The sequence below is a fragment of the Desmodus rotundus genome, chromosome 11 (genome assembly GCF_022682495.2).
Source record: "Desmodus rotundus isolate HL8 chromosome 11, HLdesRot8A.1, whole genome shotgun sequence".
Lineage (NCBI taxonomy): Eukaryota > Metazoa > Chordata > Mammalia > Chiroptera > Phyllostomidae > Desmodus > Desmodus rotundus.
In genome coordinates this window covers 90,485,083-90,499,017 of record NC_071397.1, presented here as the reverse complement: position 1 = coordinate 90,499,017, position 13,935 = coordinate 90,485,083, and the positions used below count along the sequence as shown (strand labels likewise).

Genomic DNA, 13,935 nt, shown 5'->3' with positions numbered 1-13,935 from the left:
CTCCAGGATTCTCCAAACCTGAAGAGCTCGGGGCTGAGGGAAGGCGTGGAAGCATTGTGCAGACCCAAAATGCAGAGGACGCAGGCTGCCCTGACCTAATTCTGGGTCTTCTGCTGGCTAGCTTGGTGGGGTGACCTGGAGTAAATTACTTCACCTCTTGGTGTCTTAGTTTCCTCATTTGTGAAATGAGCATGGTATGAGTCCTGCCTCTGGTGGCTATTCGGAGGAAGATACAGTAACAAGAACATAAAATCTAAAGTGGTTAGGAAGCGCCTGGCACACAGGATGCTCTCAGTAAATATTCAGACAACTTAGTATTGGCCCAGGCATGCAGGAAGTCAAAAGGATCGCATCCTTGAAAGTCTGGGGCAGGGAGCAGGGGCAGGGGTTATAGGGGGTATGAATCTTAACTGCTTGCAGAAGCAGGGGCCAAAGTGGCAAGTACCACTTCTTTCTCATTAGAGGAACCTCAGAGGGTTCTGTGCAGGGGTTGGAGGGAGTTCTTGTCTAGCAGGGTGTTGGGGACAGCGGATGCAGATGCCCGGAGCTGCATACACTCCTGGGGCCTCTCTCAGTCACAGGTCATGGCTTTGGGGATACCAGCAAGCCCAGCCAATGGCATCCCAGCTCCCCAACTCACTGAATCCACCCCCGACCTGAGACATGGAACTCATATCAACATGAATTCAAGTTCAGAGTGAGAAGTCCACTTGGTCATTGTTTTCACCCTAGAGCTATCTCCTTTGGTAAATATCTTTCCTTTTTGCAACTATGTCTCTCAGAGTTGGTTGAGTTATTTATTCTGAGATAAATATGTGAGTTATTAGAACATTTCTGTGTTTCTTAAAATGTTGTTCTAATGGAAAGGTCGCCTCAACACACGTGACTATCAGGTACAAAGGGGTCAATGCTAACTGCTCCACTCCTTTTATCTCATTTCTGAGCAAGATCCACCCATCAAGTTGTGATGTTGAGATATGTCAAGTGTGCACGAGGTTTTAAAATGCGACACCCCCGAGAGTCAATGATGGCACCCCCATATGGTTCTAGTTAATGTTACTAATGGACACTGTGTGTGATTTAGGTATTAGCTGCCACAGAGAGAGGAAGCCGGGCTGTCTTCCATATTGTGAAAGCTGTGGCTGGCAGACAGGCATTCAAACATCCAAATGCAAAATCGGCATTGCATCCATGCAAAAAAGACACTCAAATGAAACCCAGGTGATTCAATACAACTCGAAGTTTATGAAGTTGGCCATCAAGCAGATCTCTCTCACTTCCTCCCCCTTCCTTTTCCCTTTCAGCATCCTCTCTCCCACAGTAACCATTTCACCTTCCATACTCCTCCAGGGCATTTAAAGTGATAAATAATTACAACAAACTAAAATAAGAAACAGTAATAATGGCAGCAGGAAACCATCATCTATGTAAACAAAGGGAAATTCAATTCCCTCCACAGCTTAATTTTATCTATGCACCCAAAAAAGGTTTCTACAATGGTACTTTCTAAATCTACATGTTAACATTTTTAAATTCCTCACAATGTAGGTGTGACATTTTAATACGTAATATGCTTTTTTTTTTTTTTAAAAAAAAGGACATTCTTTCCAGTGTTTTATCCAGTCATTTTCCAAACGGGAAATCACTTTTTCATCTTTTGGGGAGATTTTTTACAAGATAAAAATGCTGCAAATGCACATTACTAACAAAAGGGAGACAGATCCAATTGTGATTTAAACTGTCTTAATTACACTTGAAAGATTAACTATTCATTCCAATAAATCCAAGCTCATACCCCTTTGACATGATTGCTTCATGTAACAAGTGGCTCAGTGGCAATACAGCTCTCAGAGACCCACTCTGCACGGAAGGTGCTTACAGCCTCGTTTGAACTCAGACTTAATCATCCCTCAGAGATGCGAGGGGACATGAAGTGCCTTACTTGTCAGTGCCTTACTTGTTTGAGGTGGCTATCTATCAAATTCCGACCAAATCCACTAGGCAAGAACCTCTGTCCTTTTTGGGACGGAGGCTTATACTGAGAGGAAGTTATAAAATAAATTAATATAAAATGATATAAGCTACATAAGCTCAGAAGTAAAGCTGTGCCACACCTGGAGAAGACTTCACTGTCGCATACCAGCCAGTTCCCACCTCCGTACTGTTTAAAATACTAAGCCCCCCAAGTGCTGGATGCCAGAGCTTTCGCCCTGTACCACCCTAAGCACAGCCCTGCTAGCATGCAGAACCAGTTCTCCCTCAGCCAGAACTCAATCCACTCTCCACTTGAACTCATATTCATTTTCTACTTGAAAAACAGCCCCCACAAGATCTGCTTTGGAACAAGCAGGGTGGAGTTCGCTTTTTTACCTTCGGTGCAGGGCTTTTTCATTTCTTCCACTCTGATCAGTTTCTTTCTCACTCTGCGCGTGGAGTTCACCAGCTTGTGCAACCTCTTAAACTTCACCGACTCCTCAGTCTCATCATCCGATTGTTCTCTTGACTGGCAGAGAAACAAAAATGCAGTTAATTACACAAATGCTCCAGGGCTTTGCTCTTGCAGCCGGGTGCAGCCCAGCCTCACTGCCGTGCTGCAGCTGAACTTGGGGCACCAACAAATTTGCCCAACAGGTTCCCAAAGCTCCACCTACCATCTTCAAGTCTAAGACGTGGAGAATCAGGTCTTAAGCAGCACGACACACACCCTTGCCCTTGACCGGCATGTGGTACATTTTTGTCTCAACTACTTCCCGGTCCTCTTTTAGGAGAACTCGGCAGGGCTCTCTCCAAGGCTGGCCCTGTAATTCCTGTTTCCCTGCTGTGGTTTGGGCCAGGCTCTCATCAGTCTGACCCATCAGGACTTGCTGTTTAATCGTGGTCACCAACTACTTCTCCAAACCAAAATTCTGTTGTTGACTTGTTCCAGTCCTCCCCGAAAATCAAAACTGGCAGGGCAGGAAAAAGGAAGAGATGCAAAAAGCCACCTCCTATCTCGATCCTGAGGCCAGCTTGCCACATCTTAGCCTTCTTTCCAAGAGCTCACCAGGCGTGCCTGAGGACAGTCCCTGCATTCCTCCAAGAGGGACAAGGGAAAAAGCTGACCTTTTCAGGCATACGCTACAGTCCATATTCCCCAGCATCCCATTCCATTCTGCAGCAGTGATTCAAGTATGCTCAGCCCAGCTGTTTTCCCTCAAGTATCCAACATTACAGACAGGAAAAAAAATTTCTCTCCGCAGCAATGACCCAGGCAAAAAACAATCCTTTCCTTGTGAACAAAATGAGGGTTGCACTTCCAAGTCGGCTCCAACATTCAATATGCAGCTTCCTCTGTTTTATCTGCTCAAAATGTAAAAAGGCAAAAGAAGTCTCCAATGAAATGGGCTGCTGCACGGCTGGGCTCAGGCAGTCCCGGGAGCACAGAGCCGGCGGCAGTGCGCAGACGCGGCACACCCTAGGCAGCTGGTGCGACTCCAGCTAATGCTGCATATCCTGGCAAGAGCTTTCTCTCTGTTTCCTCAAACCTGCTTCCCTGAAGGAGTAGGGAGAGGTATGCCTCCACTGAATACACAGGACAAAAACAAACCACATCTCCGAGCACGAGTCTGATATGGAGACATCCCCCCAAGAAGTGCGCTCATTCGTCGCAGCGTCGTAGACGATAAAAGAGGCAAGGCAGAGGGAGCAGAGAACCGTTCAAGAGGAAACGAGGTCGAGAGAATATGATTACCGCATTTTACCGGGTAATAATGTGCTCCCGTGTATGGTGTGCACCCACGTTTTCGTTCCAAACCTTCAGGGGGGAAAATCTTTCATTTCAATTTTTTAATTCAATTTCTTACTTATTTATACTTAGAAACAAAACCGATGACCACATTCCAAGGTATTATTTTGCATATGGATATCGTTGTTGCTTTCTAGAGTTGCACTTTTAATGCACAAACATAAATAAAAGAATTAAAAAACTTTTATATAGATACAGAATTAGTACTACCCATGTACAATGCGCACAGTTACTTTTCCCTCAAAAATTTGGGCAAAAAAGTGTGCATTATACATGGCAAAATACGGTACTTAGGTATAAAAATGGTGCGTGTTGTGAGTCTACAAACATTGCCACAGCACTCTGGCTCTGTGGAAGGGACAAATGCAACACAGTTCCTGGCCTCTTTCTCCCGATGGAGCTCCCAGCATAGAGTTGCCACACCTTCTCCCTGCACGACCCCAAGCAAGCCATTCACCCACTGAAGAGTAGTTATTATTATACCCCACGAAGGCCAAGTCATAGGACGGGGAGATTTCTCAGGCTTCCGTTCTGTGAAGAGTATCAACGTCCATGCACAATTTCTCTAAAATTCCTAGATGTAATAATGCTGCATACACTTTCCAGAGCTTAAGTTAACCACTGGTTCCCTGGTGATCAGGAACAGAAACTGCACCTCCAGGTAATGGGGGAGGGAGGCTACACTGCGCGCCAGTAATCAGGCTTATTGCGTTTGCCCTAAAACTCAAAATGTAAAACAACAGGAATAAACATACTTCCTACTCTATAATGATCTGTCCAGTGTGAATTTCATCTTTACTTGAACGAATTGTTATGGACGATGAAATGGTGGCAGTGGCCAACCAGAGGGATGCGAACTTGATTGACCCTCTTTTCTGGGTAATCGGCACCTGAACAAACCACAGTGCAAGGAATTACACGAAATCACTTTAAAACATTCTGCCTTCTGGGTGTGTCTCAAAAGCCAGGCAAGTCCAGTAGAAGAGAAATCAACAGGAGATGACAGAGTCTCTGCACACAGTGATGGGACAGACCTGCGTGTCTGCAGGTCCACAACCCGGACGTTAAAAAATTCTGAAGTGAAAATGAAGTATAGGTTGTTTACATTATGAGTAAAAATCCCTCTTGTATTACCGTCTGTACCCATTCCTAGTTGGGGGACTGCTGCTGGCAGTGGGGTGCATGCGTGTGTAGGGGGGGGAGGTAAAAAGAGAAATGGAATACAGAAAGAACTAATATAAAAATCTTCTGTCCACAGAAGCACAAATCATATACATAGGAAACAGGCCATCAGAGGGAACCTTTCTGGGAAAATCAAAAAAGCTAACCCAGGACAACAGACTTAAAGGCAAGGACCCTCATCCCCCTCCCCACCAGCCCTAACTTCCTCTGTCCAGAGTCACTGTGGTGAAAAATAACATATTCCAGGTATTTATTTAATTGCTTTCACATGTTCCATCTATTTTTGAGAAACAGAAGCTCTTTAGAACTTTGAATAGTTATTTTTATTTTCTCAAAAACAAATACAAAGATTTGAGGTGTTTGCCTCTAACAAATCACAAGTCATAGGAGCCAATAACTTCCTTTGCGTCACCACGTTTTGAAAACGAGACAAGATAGGTGCAGCACACGCCACATAAAGAAAAATGTAAAATAAAACCAAATGTTTCTTCTTTAAATGCAGAATCTCTGACGTAGCCCAGAAGTTGCTGGAGTTGAACAGTATATTCCAAGATGTTTTTTATCAATAGAGAGGTGTTGACTTCTCACTTCCTCCTGAGTCCAGAGGAAAAGAATTGTGAAATATTTGCCTTCAAAAAATTCCCTCTAGCTATTGACACAGAGACTCTGCAAAGCCAGGGCATTTCTTTTAAGCTTAAATTTCGTTTAAGCTTATCAGTTCACATCTCTCCTTTCAAATAAGCAAGTGTGTGCCACTTCCCAAATGCTGGAAATAACACATTGTGTCTTTTCATTCAGAAAATACACCCGCAAATATGGGGGTGTGAGAATTTACGATTTCCAGCCTAGAATTTAGTAGAAGATGAAGGAAATCTGCACTGTATATAAGATGCATGATTGATTTCAAGAAATAAATACAGAATTATTCTAAGGCAGGTTTTAAATAAACGACAGTGTAAAAAATAACAGTAAATATTTATATACATTCAAACATAAGACAATCTCTGTTCCCCTCCCCAGCCCACCCCAGGGCAGAGGACTAGAATAAACTTTAATTGGATCATCTTCTAAATGAGAAGGTGAAAACTCAATTATCTGCACAAAAACCTCCTCCTCTAAACCTTTAGTAGAAAAAGGCAATAATTTATCCCACCAAGGATGTGAAAAACTGGATTTACAATATTGTAAATAGAAACACTTGATTTCCAGCCTCTCTATTGCAGATTTTTCCACCAGAAAGGCCATATGGCTCAACTTTTAATTACTTTGGCTAATGCTATATGTAGTAATTCTGTGGTGAATGCTTAAGTGTTTCATTTCTGGTTTCCACGGCAACATTACATCAGATTGCAGACAGCTGGCTGCACAGTTTTAAACCATAACAAAGTGACCACGCCAAGGCACAAAACTATAGCTGCTTTAAAGAGATAGCACACCACTGCCTGCCAGAGTGCTGAATGAGGAACCGAGGGGGCCTTTTGGCTTGCGAAGGAGGGTGGAGCCTCCTTCCTTCTCAGCTTCTTTTGGAACATGTGCGTCCTTGACACATCTGCAATGTTCTAATGGGAAAGACATGGAGCCAGCATGGAGCACTTTTTGTAACACAGCTACATGAAGGATGACCGGAAAAAAGAAATGCAATTAACAGCATCTGTTGATACTAACATTTGTGTGCTGGTGCGAACTCAAGAGTGTGCCCTCCCTGTTCAACATAAGCCTGTCGTTGCTGGTGGGAGACATATACCTCACTGGACCCTGTAACAACAATCTTGCAATATGACGGGATACATGCTTGCCCAAAGCCACACGGCACAGTGGTGCAGGCAGAGGAGTAATGGGCAGTAAGTAATGAAGGTTAAACCGAACTTGCAAGGAGCAACTAGAACCCTTTGGGGGCCTCTTGAGACCATGCTGAGCGCAAGATTACAACAGAGCCTTCTGAAGAAACCCACTCGGCTCGCTTCCCCAGCTCCAAACACCCCTCACTCAGTCTCCTGTAACAGCCACGCTGAGTCGACTCATCTCCCCAGAGCCGGCACATACCACTGTAACATATGTAAGCATTTCTGAAAAGCATCCTGCATTTGGAAATGTGTTCGGCTGTGAAATTCACACCACCATTTCTGGTTAACCCAGCAAGCAAGCAGACGTAGGCGCTTCACGTTCCTAGGTCCGCTTTATCAGTGGCAGTAGCCTTCCAGGTAAGAGGAAGCCGGTCGGCTGCAGCTTTAGGAAAAGCGGTGTGCCACGCTGTCTGAAGTCAAGTCCTCACACGGAAAGAAAGCCCCCACAGCTGACAACCGAGCTCCAACCCCTGTACACGCAGGCGCTCGCATTCTCACTGCGTATTCTCAAAATAATATTCACTTTTCTCCTCCACAAGAGATGCCCCATCACTGGGCAGGCTAGGAAAGAATGCTCAGAGTTACAAGGTAGGGAAGTAAACAAGGGAAGAATACATCGAGAGGAATTTGAATAGAAAAGAGAAGAGCATTATAGCCAGATGCAATCTGAAGCTTTTTCTTAAAGTGCCAGAAAGCACATTTTCCCTTTTGCATTCAACACACCCAGCGAACTTACCGGCTTCGGCATCGAGCAGGCCTAAGGGGGCAATTTTGAGCACGGTACCCCCACCCCCTCCCCACTTCGAGAGCGTCTTCACTCCTGTTCCGTCAATGCTGATCTCAAAGTGAAGATTAGGCACTTCTGGAACATGCTCCTTGAGTTACATGTTCAGACAGGCTCCACCAGCACAGTTTAGGATCCGAAGGAAAAAAAAAAGTGAGGATACTGGATTCAATTAGCTGCTTTCTGCTTGCCGAGTTCCCAGTTACTTGCTAACTGCAGAACTTGTAAGAAAGGCATAAGTCATCAGCTCTAAGCAAATCTTCTATTCACCACAAGGAAAAAAGAGAGTGTTGTACGTGGCAAACAATCCCTGTTTTCACTGACGAAGGCTCCCTGACCTCCCGCTGGCCTCCAGTTCCTTAATTACTGTCTATGGAATTCCAGAGAAAGGAAAAAAAAAAAAAGAACGCGAGAATCTGAGCAAATCCGGACACGGACCAACCCCTCCAAGTGACTGGACTTAAAAAAGATCTCTTTTGCAGATATTCTTCTAAACACCCCCTGAAGGAAGTAGTCTCGATTGAAAATAGACACCTTCCAAAGGCTATTTTGGAAATTACTGAATTAAAACTTATGATTTTGGTTTCCTCCTAGAGTTCTCACTTTCTCACTGTCTCTGCCCCGACGACTCCTTTTTCTATTTTGACCACGAGGGGCGACGTAGGACGTTCCCCCTTCGCTGACGCTTCTCCAACTGTCTTACCAAATTGTTCCAGCGACCCTTTCAGAGCAGCTGGCTTCCCTTGTGTTCTGGAGGCGTGAGTGCGGGGACTGTGCCACAGACGATCGTTTCATTTTCTCAGGGGTGTCTGGGGAGCAGCATGCACATGCTGTTACTTAAACAGAACATCATCCAAGCAGGACAGGGCGGAAAACCCCTCTGAAGTTTCCATGTTGTGGGTTGCAAGTCATGTCTGTATTTCCAGAGCTCAATTCACTCGCTCGGGAAAGTCATCTCTTCCCACTGCACAGCAGGAGCTGCTCATGTCCAGGTGCCTCTCTCAGTGGGTGGGTCTTATGTTTCATGCAAAGTCCCCTCTTTTGGAAGGACCCTACATAGCACAAATACATGCCCACCACCACAGCTTTTCCCAGGTTCCTGTCCCACTCTTTCCTTGGGCCCCTGTGGCATCTCTCACACTTCAGCAAGAACCCCCTGTGCCCCAATTTTCTGCCTCAGAAATGTGCCCCCTACCCTTAAGGGACTTCCCAGTATTTCTCCCCGCAAGGGTTTGCCGCACTTCCCTATTCTGCCTAGTTCCGCATTTCACAAATCCTCACCGACCCCCACTCTGGTTTCACACACACCACCTTCCCCACTGCCATCTGAAGGCCCCCACGTGCCACAGAGGGTGGCAGGTGCTCTCTCGATGTTGTACTTTCCACACCCGTATGTATCAAATGCTCCCAGTTCCCAGGCACATGCTAAGTTCTCAGATACATGATCTCATTTCAGGCGGTGAGTGATGGAGGCAGATTCCAAGACTGGTTTTGCCCCTGCACCACCCCACCTCTATGGGGCTTCCTCCACCCAAGGCCCACAACCACGCTGCAAGCAACACCACGCTGAAAATTCCTTACAGCTGTCAGTGGAAGTCCTTGTTGAATTTGCTACGTGAAGAAAACTAAGAAAATGTGGGTGCCCCCACGAGAGTGGAGTAAAGGGAAGATAGAAGCCCAAAGTCCTTGGAGTCAGAACAACCTGGGCTTAACTTCCAAGTTCTCCAGCAAATCACTTCCCTTCTATGGGCGTTAGTATTCCTCCACGCGAATTCTGTCAAATAACATTTATCTCAGTTGGTTGTTTCGAAAATCGTCCAGGTAGAGCCGACAACGCAGCTCAGTAAGTGCTTACTACTTATGCTGTCTCTTTCAGTGACGGGAACTCAAACAAGGCCTGTTTTACTTCTTACAAATTGCTGTTTCAGGTGCTGTGTAAATAGCACAGACAAAGAAATCGTGTGAAAGCTAGTGATGTGGCCAACTTTTGGGGCTGGGTCTGCACAGTCTGATTAAATGCAGATAAGATTCTGAGCAGAATTAGGAGCGCTGGAGCCAGGCTCTTTATGCCTCTTGTGAAATACCGTGTGGCCTTGAACGTGTTTCTTAACTTCTCTCATCTTTCTAACACGCAAAGATAAGCCTCCGACGTTCTTGAGAAAATGAAGTGACCTTGAACATAAGTAGCGAAGCCTCTATCACTGAGACCCGCAGAAAGCTGGGCATTAACGGAGCCAGGCTCTACGAGGAGGGTGGAGGGAAGGTAGAAATACCAGGGACCAACTTCATGAGGATGAGGACCGCTGGTCTTGTTCATTGGAGAGCAGACTTGAACTTACCCAGCACACAGTAGATGTGCAAATTGGCTGAGGGCGGATTTGACTCCCGCTCTAGGGATTGCTCATTAGCTCCTGAGGACAAATTCCAAGGCCTTCTCCTGAAACGTGACTTTGCGTGGTCAGAGCCCTACCCTTATTTCCAGTATCTCCACACATAGGTACTCTGTGGAAAGGGGCTTTCATTGCACCTGGTTCTTCTCATCCTGAGCATCTCAGACACCCACACTCTCAGGGGACTGCATACCTTTGCACTCGCACGTTCCTTTTAGGTAAATATCTCTGCCCACCCCATCCACCTCCCCAGCTTCTGTTCACCATGTGCCTCCTCCTCTGGAGAGCCTTCCTGGCCTTTCTCCTTGCTTTCTTTAGGCTGTGTGGGTGTTCAACAGCCTAAACAGACTTTATCACAGGACTTAGCACAGAACACGCTGGAATCACTGTACTACTTAGCCCCTCACTACACTTCACGAGGACAATGAGCCGTGTCCTATTCACTTCTGTGCCTGTATTTTAGTAACATTTATCGCTTGTGTTCGATTACACATGCTCTATATTTAATTATGGACAATTTGGAAAATGCATAAATGCAAAACAGAGAACGAGAAATCACCTATATCCCCCTAGTCGGGTAGAAAAATTCGTAAAATTTTCCTTTATGTTCCATCACTGGTTACACACACACACACACACACACACACACTATATGCTCTTACACTTCTACGTTTTGTTTTTACAAAAAACGGCCTCATGCTCTTTAGCTGCTCCCCTTCCTGAGGCCACTATCGGGGTCTCCAAAGTCTCCCTCACGTGAACACGCAGTCTAAGCAGAAATCACGTGCAGGCTTATAATTGTGAGCTTCTTTAGAGAAACCCGGAAGCCCTCCATAAATGCTGGTCAAACTGTTTTATAACCTGCATTTTAAAATTCTGCACATTTACCTATGTCAACAAATAAATACATTAAAAATTCAATAGTAGTCATTCATAGAAGTATCCCATAATTTATCTAAACAATACCCCCATTATTGGATATTTGCAGGTTTCCAATTTTTCAATATTGTAAATAATACCCTGATGAACATTTTGTAAAATTTCCAAGATATCTAAAAGTCTTTTTATAGAATAGATTATTAGGTTACAGAATTGATGGGTAATCAAATGGATGTATTGTTAGGTCTTTTGATACACATTAACAATTTGCTCAGAAGAACATTGGATTATTTTTAAATCTCAGAAGTAATGTTTCCCTACACAATTGCCAACACTGAACATTACAATATTCTTTTCCATTTAGATAAGTAAAAATAGTATCTATGTTTATGCTCAGTAGATATTTCCTCACTGAAATGAATGAATGAATGCATGCAGTGAATCAAGAACGAGGTACAGAAATAACAAGTAAGCTGGTTTTATGTGGACTTACAAAGGTTTTACTCTAGAATGAAAGCCCAAGAGAAATTCAGAAATATGATTCATATATGTCAACTGAGATAAATGCATGAGAGGAAGAAAGACATACAGGGACTGGGGACGTGGAGGAACTCACATTTGGCTGGGAGATGAGGGGAAGGCTCCGCGAGGGGAAGGGCACTTGCCCTGGGTTGGGGGCATTCCCACGTTCCTCTGTGAGCCCAGATGTCCAGTGTGCAGGTGGCCATGTGGCCCCCCTGTCTTCTCCTCCCCTGACCTTAGGTGCCTGTCTATCTGGACAGGCACAGAGGAGCTGGGGTGATGCTGTCGCCTCTATAAACAGCATGTGACAACAATCAACAACAGCCTTAGGCCCTCTCCTTCCCCAAGCTGGATTTCATAATCTCTCCAGCATTCCAGATCTCCTTCCACTAGGCCAAGAAGTGATGTGTTCAAGGCCACTCCCTACCTTGGGGCATACTGGCTCCAGGACAGCTGTGGCAGGGGCCTTCAGAGCCACCAGGTTAATGTTAGTTTTGGGGTTTATAAAAATAATTGTTTTCACTCTTTTAAAGAAGCCAGAATTACTTTAAAAAGTGTTTATGAGTTGTCAGAGTAATAAAATATGAAACACATTTTGAGTTTTTTAAAAACTTATTTCACAAAGGGTTAAGGGAAAGATTCATATGTTTAGTCAGAAATACTTTGTTCATTAGCTGGTGACATCACTGTCCTCTGAAATTAGAGGATTTTTGTCAGTTTATGGGAAAAAAAAAACGAGATTCCATTCTTCTCCCCAAGGTGCAGTGGAGCACTGAAATAATCTCTGGCAGTTTCAAAATTAACTAGTTGTTGCCAGATTTGAAGGAAAAGGAGGAGGAGGAGGAGGAGGCAGAATAGGAGAAAATTACATGATCCTTTTATCTGTAAAAACTATGGGAGAACTTGAAGTAATATTACCATTCCTTAGGGGCAAAGGCTTGTCAGCAGTTAATCCACTTAAAAGACTGTTTAAAAAAATTTTTAAATCAAAGGGGCAACTAGTGAATGCTACCTTCCATAACAACCTCTATTTCTTAAACTTACAAACTTTCAATTGTATTTAATCGCCCCCCAAAAAATGCTGTAAGTTTCCCCATGAGGAAGAGACTATAAATGACCTCCAGAGTCCTACAGCGTAGCAAGTGTAGAGACACTGAGTGCAGGTAAGCCCCTCACCTTTATTCTGCAAGCTGCCTTGGGCAGAGCAAACGTCTGTCTGTCTCCAACAAGGGGTGCAAGGAGGGAAGGGGAAGGGAAGTGGAGGAGAGAGAACTGACTTTTTCTTCACTGTGTACATCGTCGGAAGATTTTTCTCCTTGAGATCACGTCACCCTGCCCATAGGTCAGAGAACTCTGTTGTTCATGTAAGAGGAGCGTTCCGGTAAGAAGGAAGCGTTGGGAAGGCAGTCCACAGCTCTAGAGGTCCCTCTGGTAAGAGGAGGCAGTGTTACCAAAAGTGAATTGATGGTGTCAGACACACTGAAGACTTCAGCAAAACAGCAAGCCCACTCATTCCCAAGTGCATTCGATTCTCATATAGTCCGTGCCATGGAAAAAGGATGATTCAGAACAGGACTGCCAAGTGGGGCAATTACAGATGCGTTGGAGACTGCAGTTGCTGGGGCTGACGGAAGTGTTCATCCCAGAAGCGGTCAATCTCCCAAGGGGTTGGGTGGTGTTCGCAAAATCACATAACTTTTACTGACTTATTTATGCATCAGGCAATGACTTCTTGGCCAGAGCCGCCAAACCACCTGGCCTAGGCACACGATAGTGTGGAAATTCAGAGAACCAAGGGACCACCCGGCAAGGGGGGGAAGGTACAGACACCAAGTTCTTTCCTCCAATCACAACACAGGCCATCAGGTGAGCACAGTCATCTGCTGACGCTGGAGGCAGGTGGGCCCATGTCCCATCCTAAGTCACAATCCACAATCTTAACATAATTCTCCTTTTGTTTGTAGAATAAATAATAAGCAAATTTACTTTCAAATGATAGCAATCTAGGCTGAATCCTTGGAAATGGGATCCCAGTTAGAGAGGTTGGTTGTGGTTCCCTAAATGGCAACACTATCAGGTCTGTGATCATTGCTGAAACCAAACCACTGAACCCTTCACAACTAACAAAATGAGTAATAGCCCCCCCTCCACAAAATACAAATAAATATAAATATAAATATATATATACACACATATACACATATATATATCCAACTAGAAATATTCTACCAAGAGCAACCAAATAACGTAAGGAACATAAGCAAATATATTAAACTTTAAAACTCCATGATCAAGGTAAGAAACAAATTTCTGAAGACCAGTGGAAAAGGCCCTCACTTCTCCAAAAACAAGAACTGTGCGAATCTCGAAAATCATTTCATATAACCTTAAATCTCAAAAGAAGCAAACAGTGTGGCCTTCTTTACAGAAATCTTTTTCTGATCTAGGTGCAGGGAAAATTACGTCGGGAGAACAATGAGTGAAAAGAAGGAAAGGCAACAGTAAGGCTGATCCTCACTGAAATAAAGCCCCTAGAAATTCACCAGGAAC

The 13,935-nt window shown here is 44.5% G+C and overlaps 1 protein-coding gene across 6 annotated transcripts in view; it reads right to left on the bottom strand.

The window, feature by feature from the left end:
• Positions 1-13,935, bottom strand: part of SASH1 (SAM and SH3 domain containing 1) — a 290,842-nt gene that overhangs the window by 30,848 nt on the left and 246,059 nt on the right. For 4 of the 6 annotated variants that reach the window (XM_045188885.2, XM_053913928.2, XM_024551948.4 and 1 more), the window contains one exon: positions 2,371-2,503. In XM_045188885.2, coding sequence (XP_045044820.2) covers positions 2,371-2,503 — 133 coding nt within the window. Of the gene's footprint in view, positions 1-2,370; positions 2,504-2,651; positions 3,428-7,546; positions 8,543-13,935 lie in introns of those variants that run through there. The other 2 variants (XM_045188886.3, XM_045188887.3) reach the window with 2 other exon arrangements.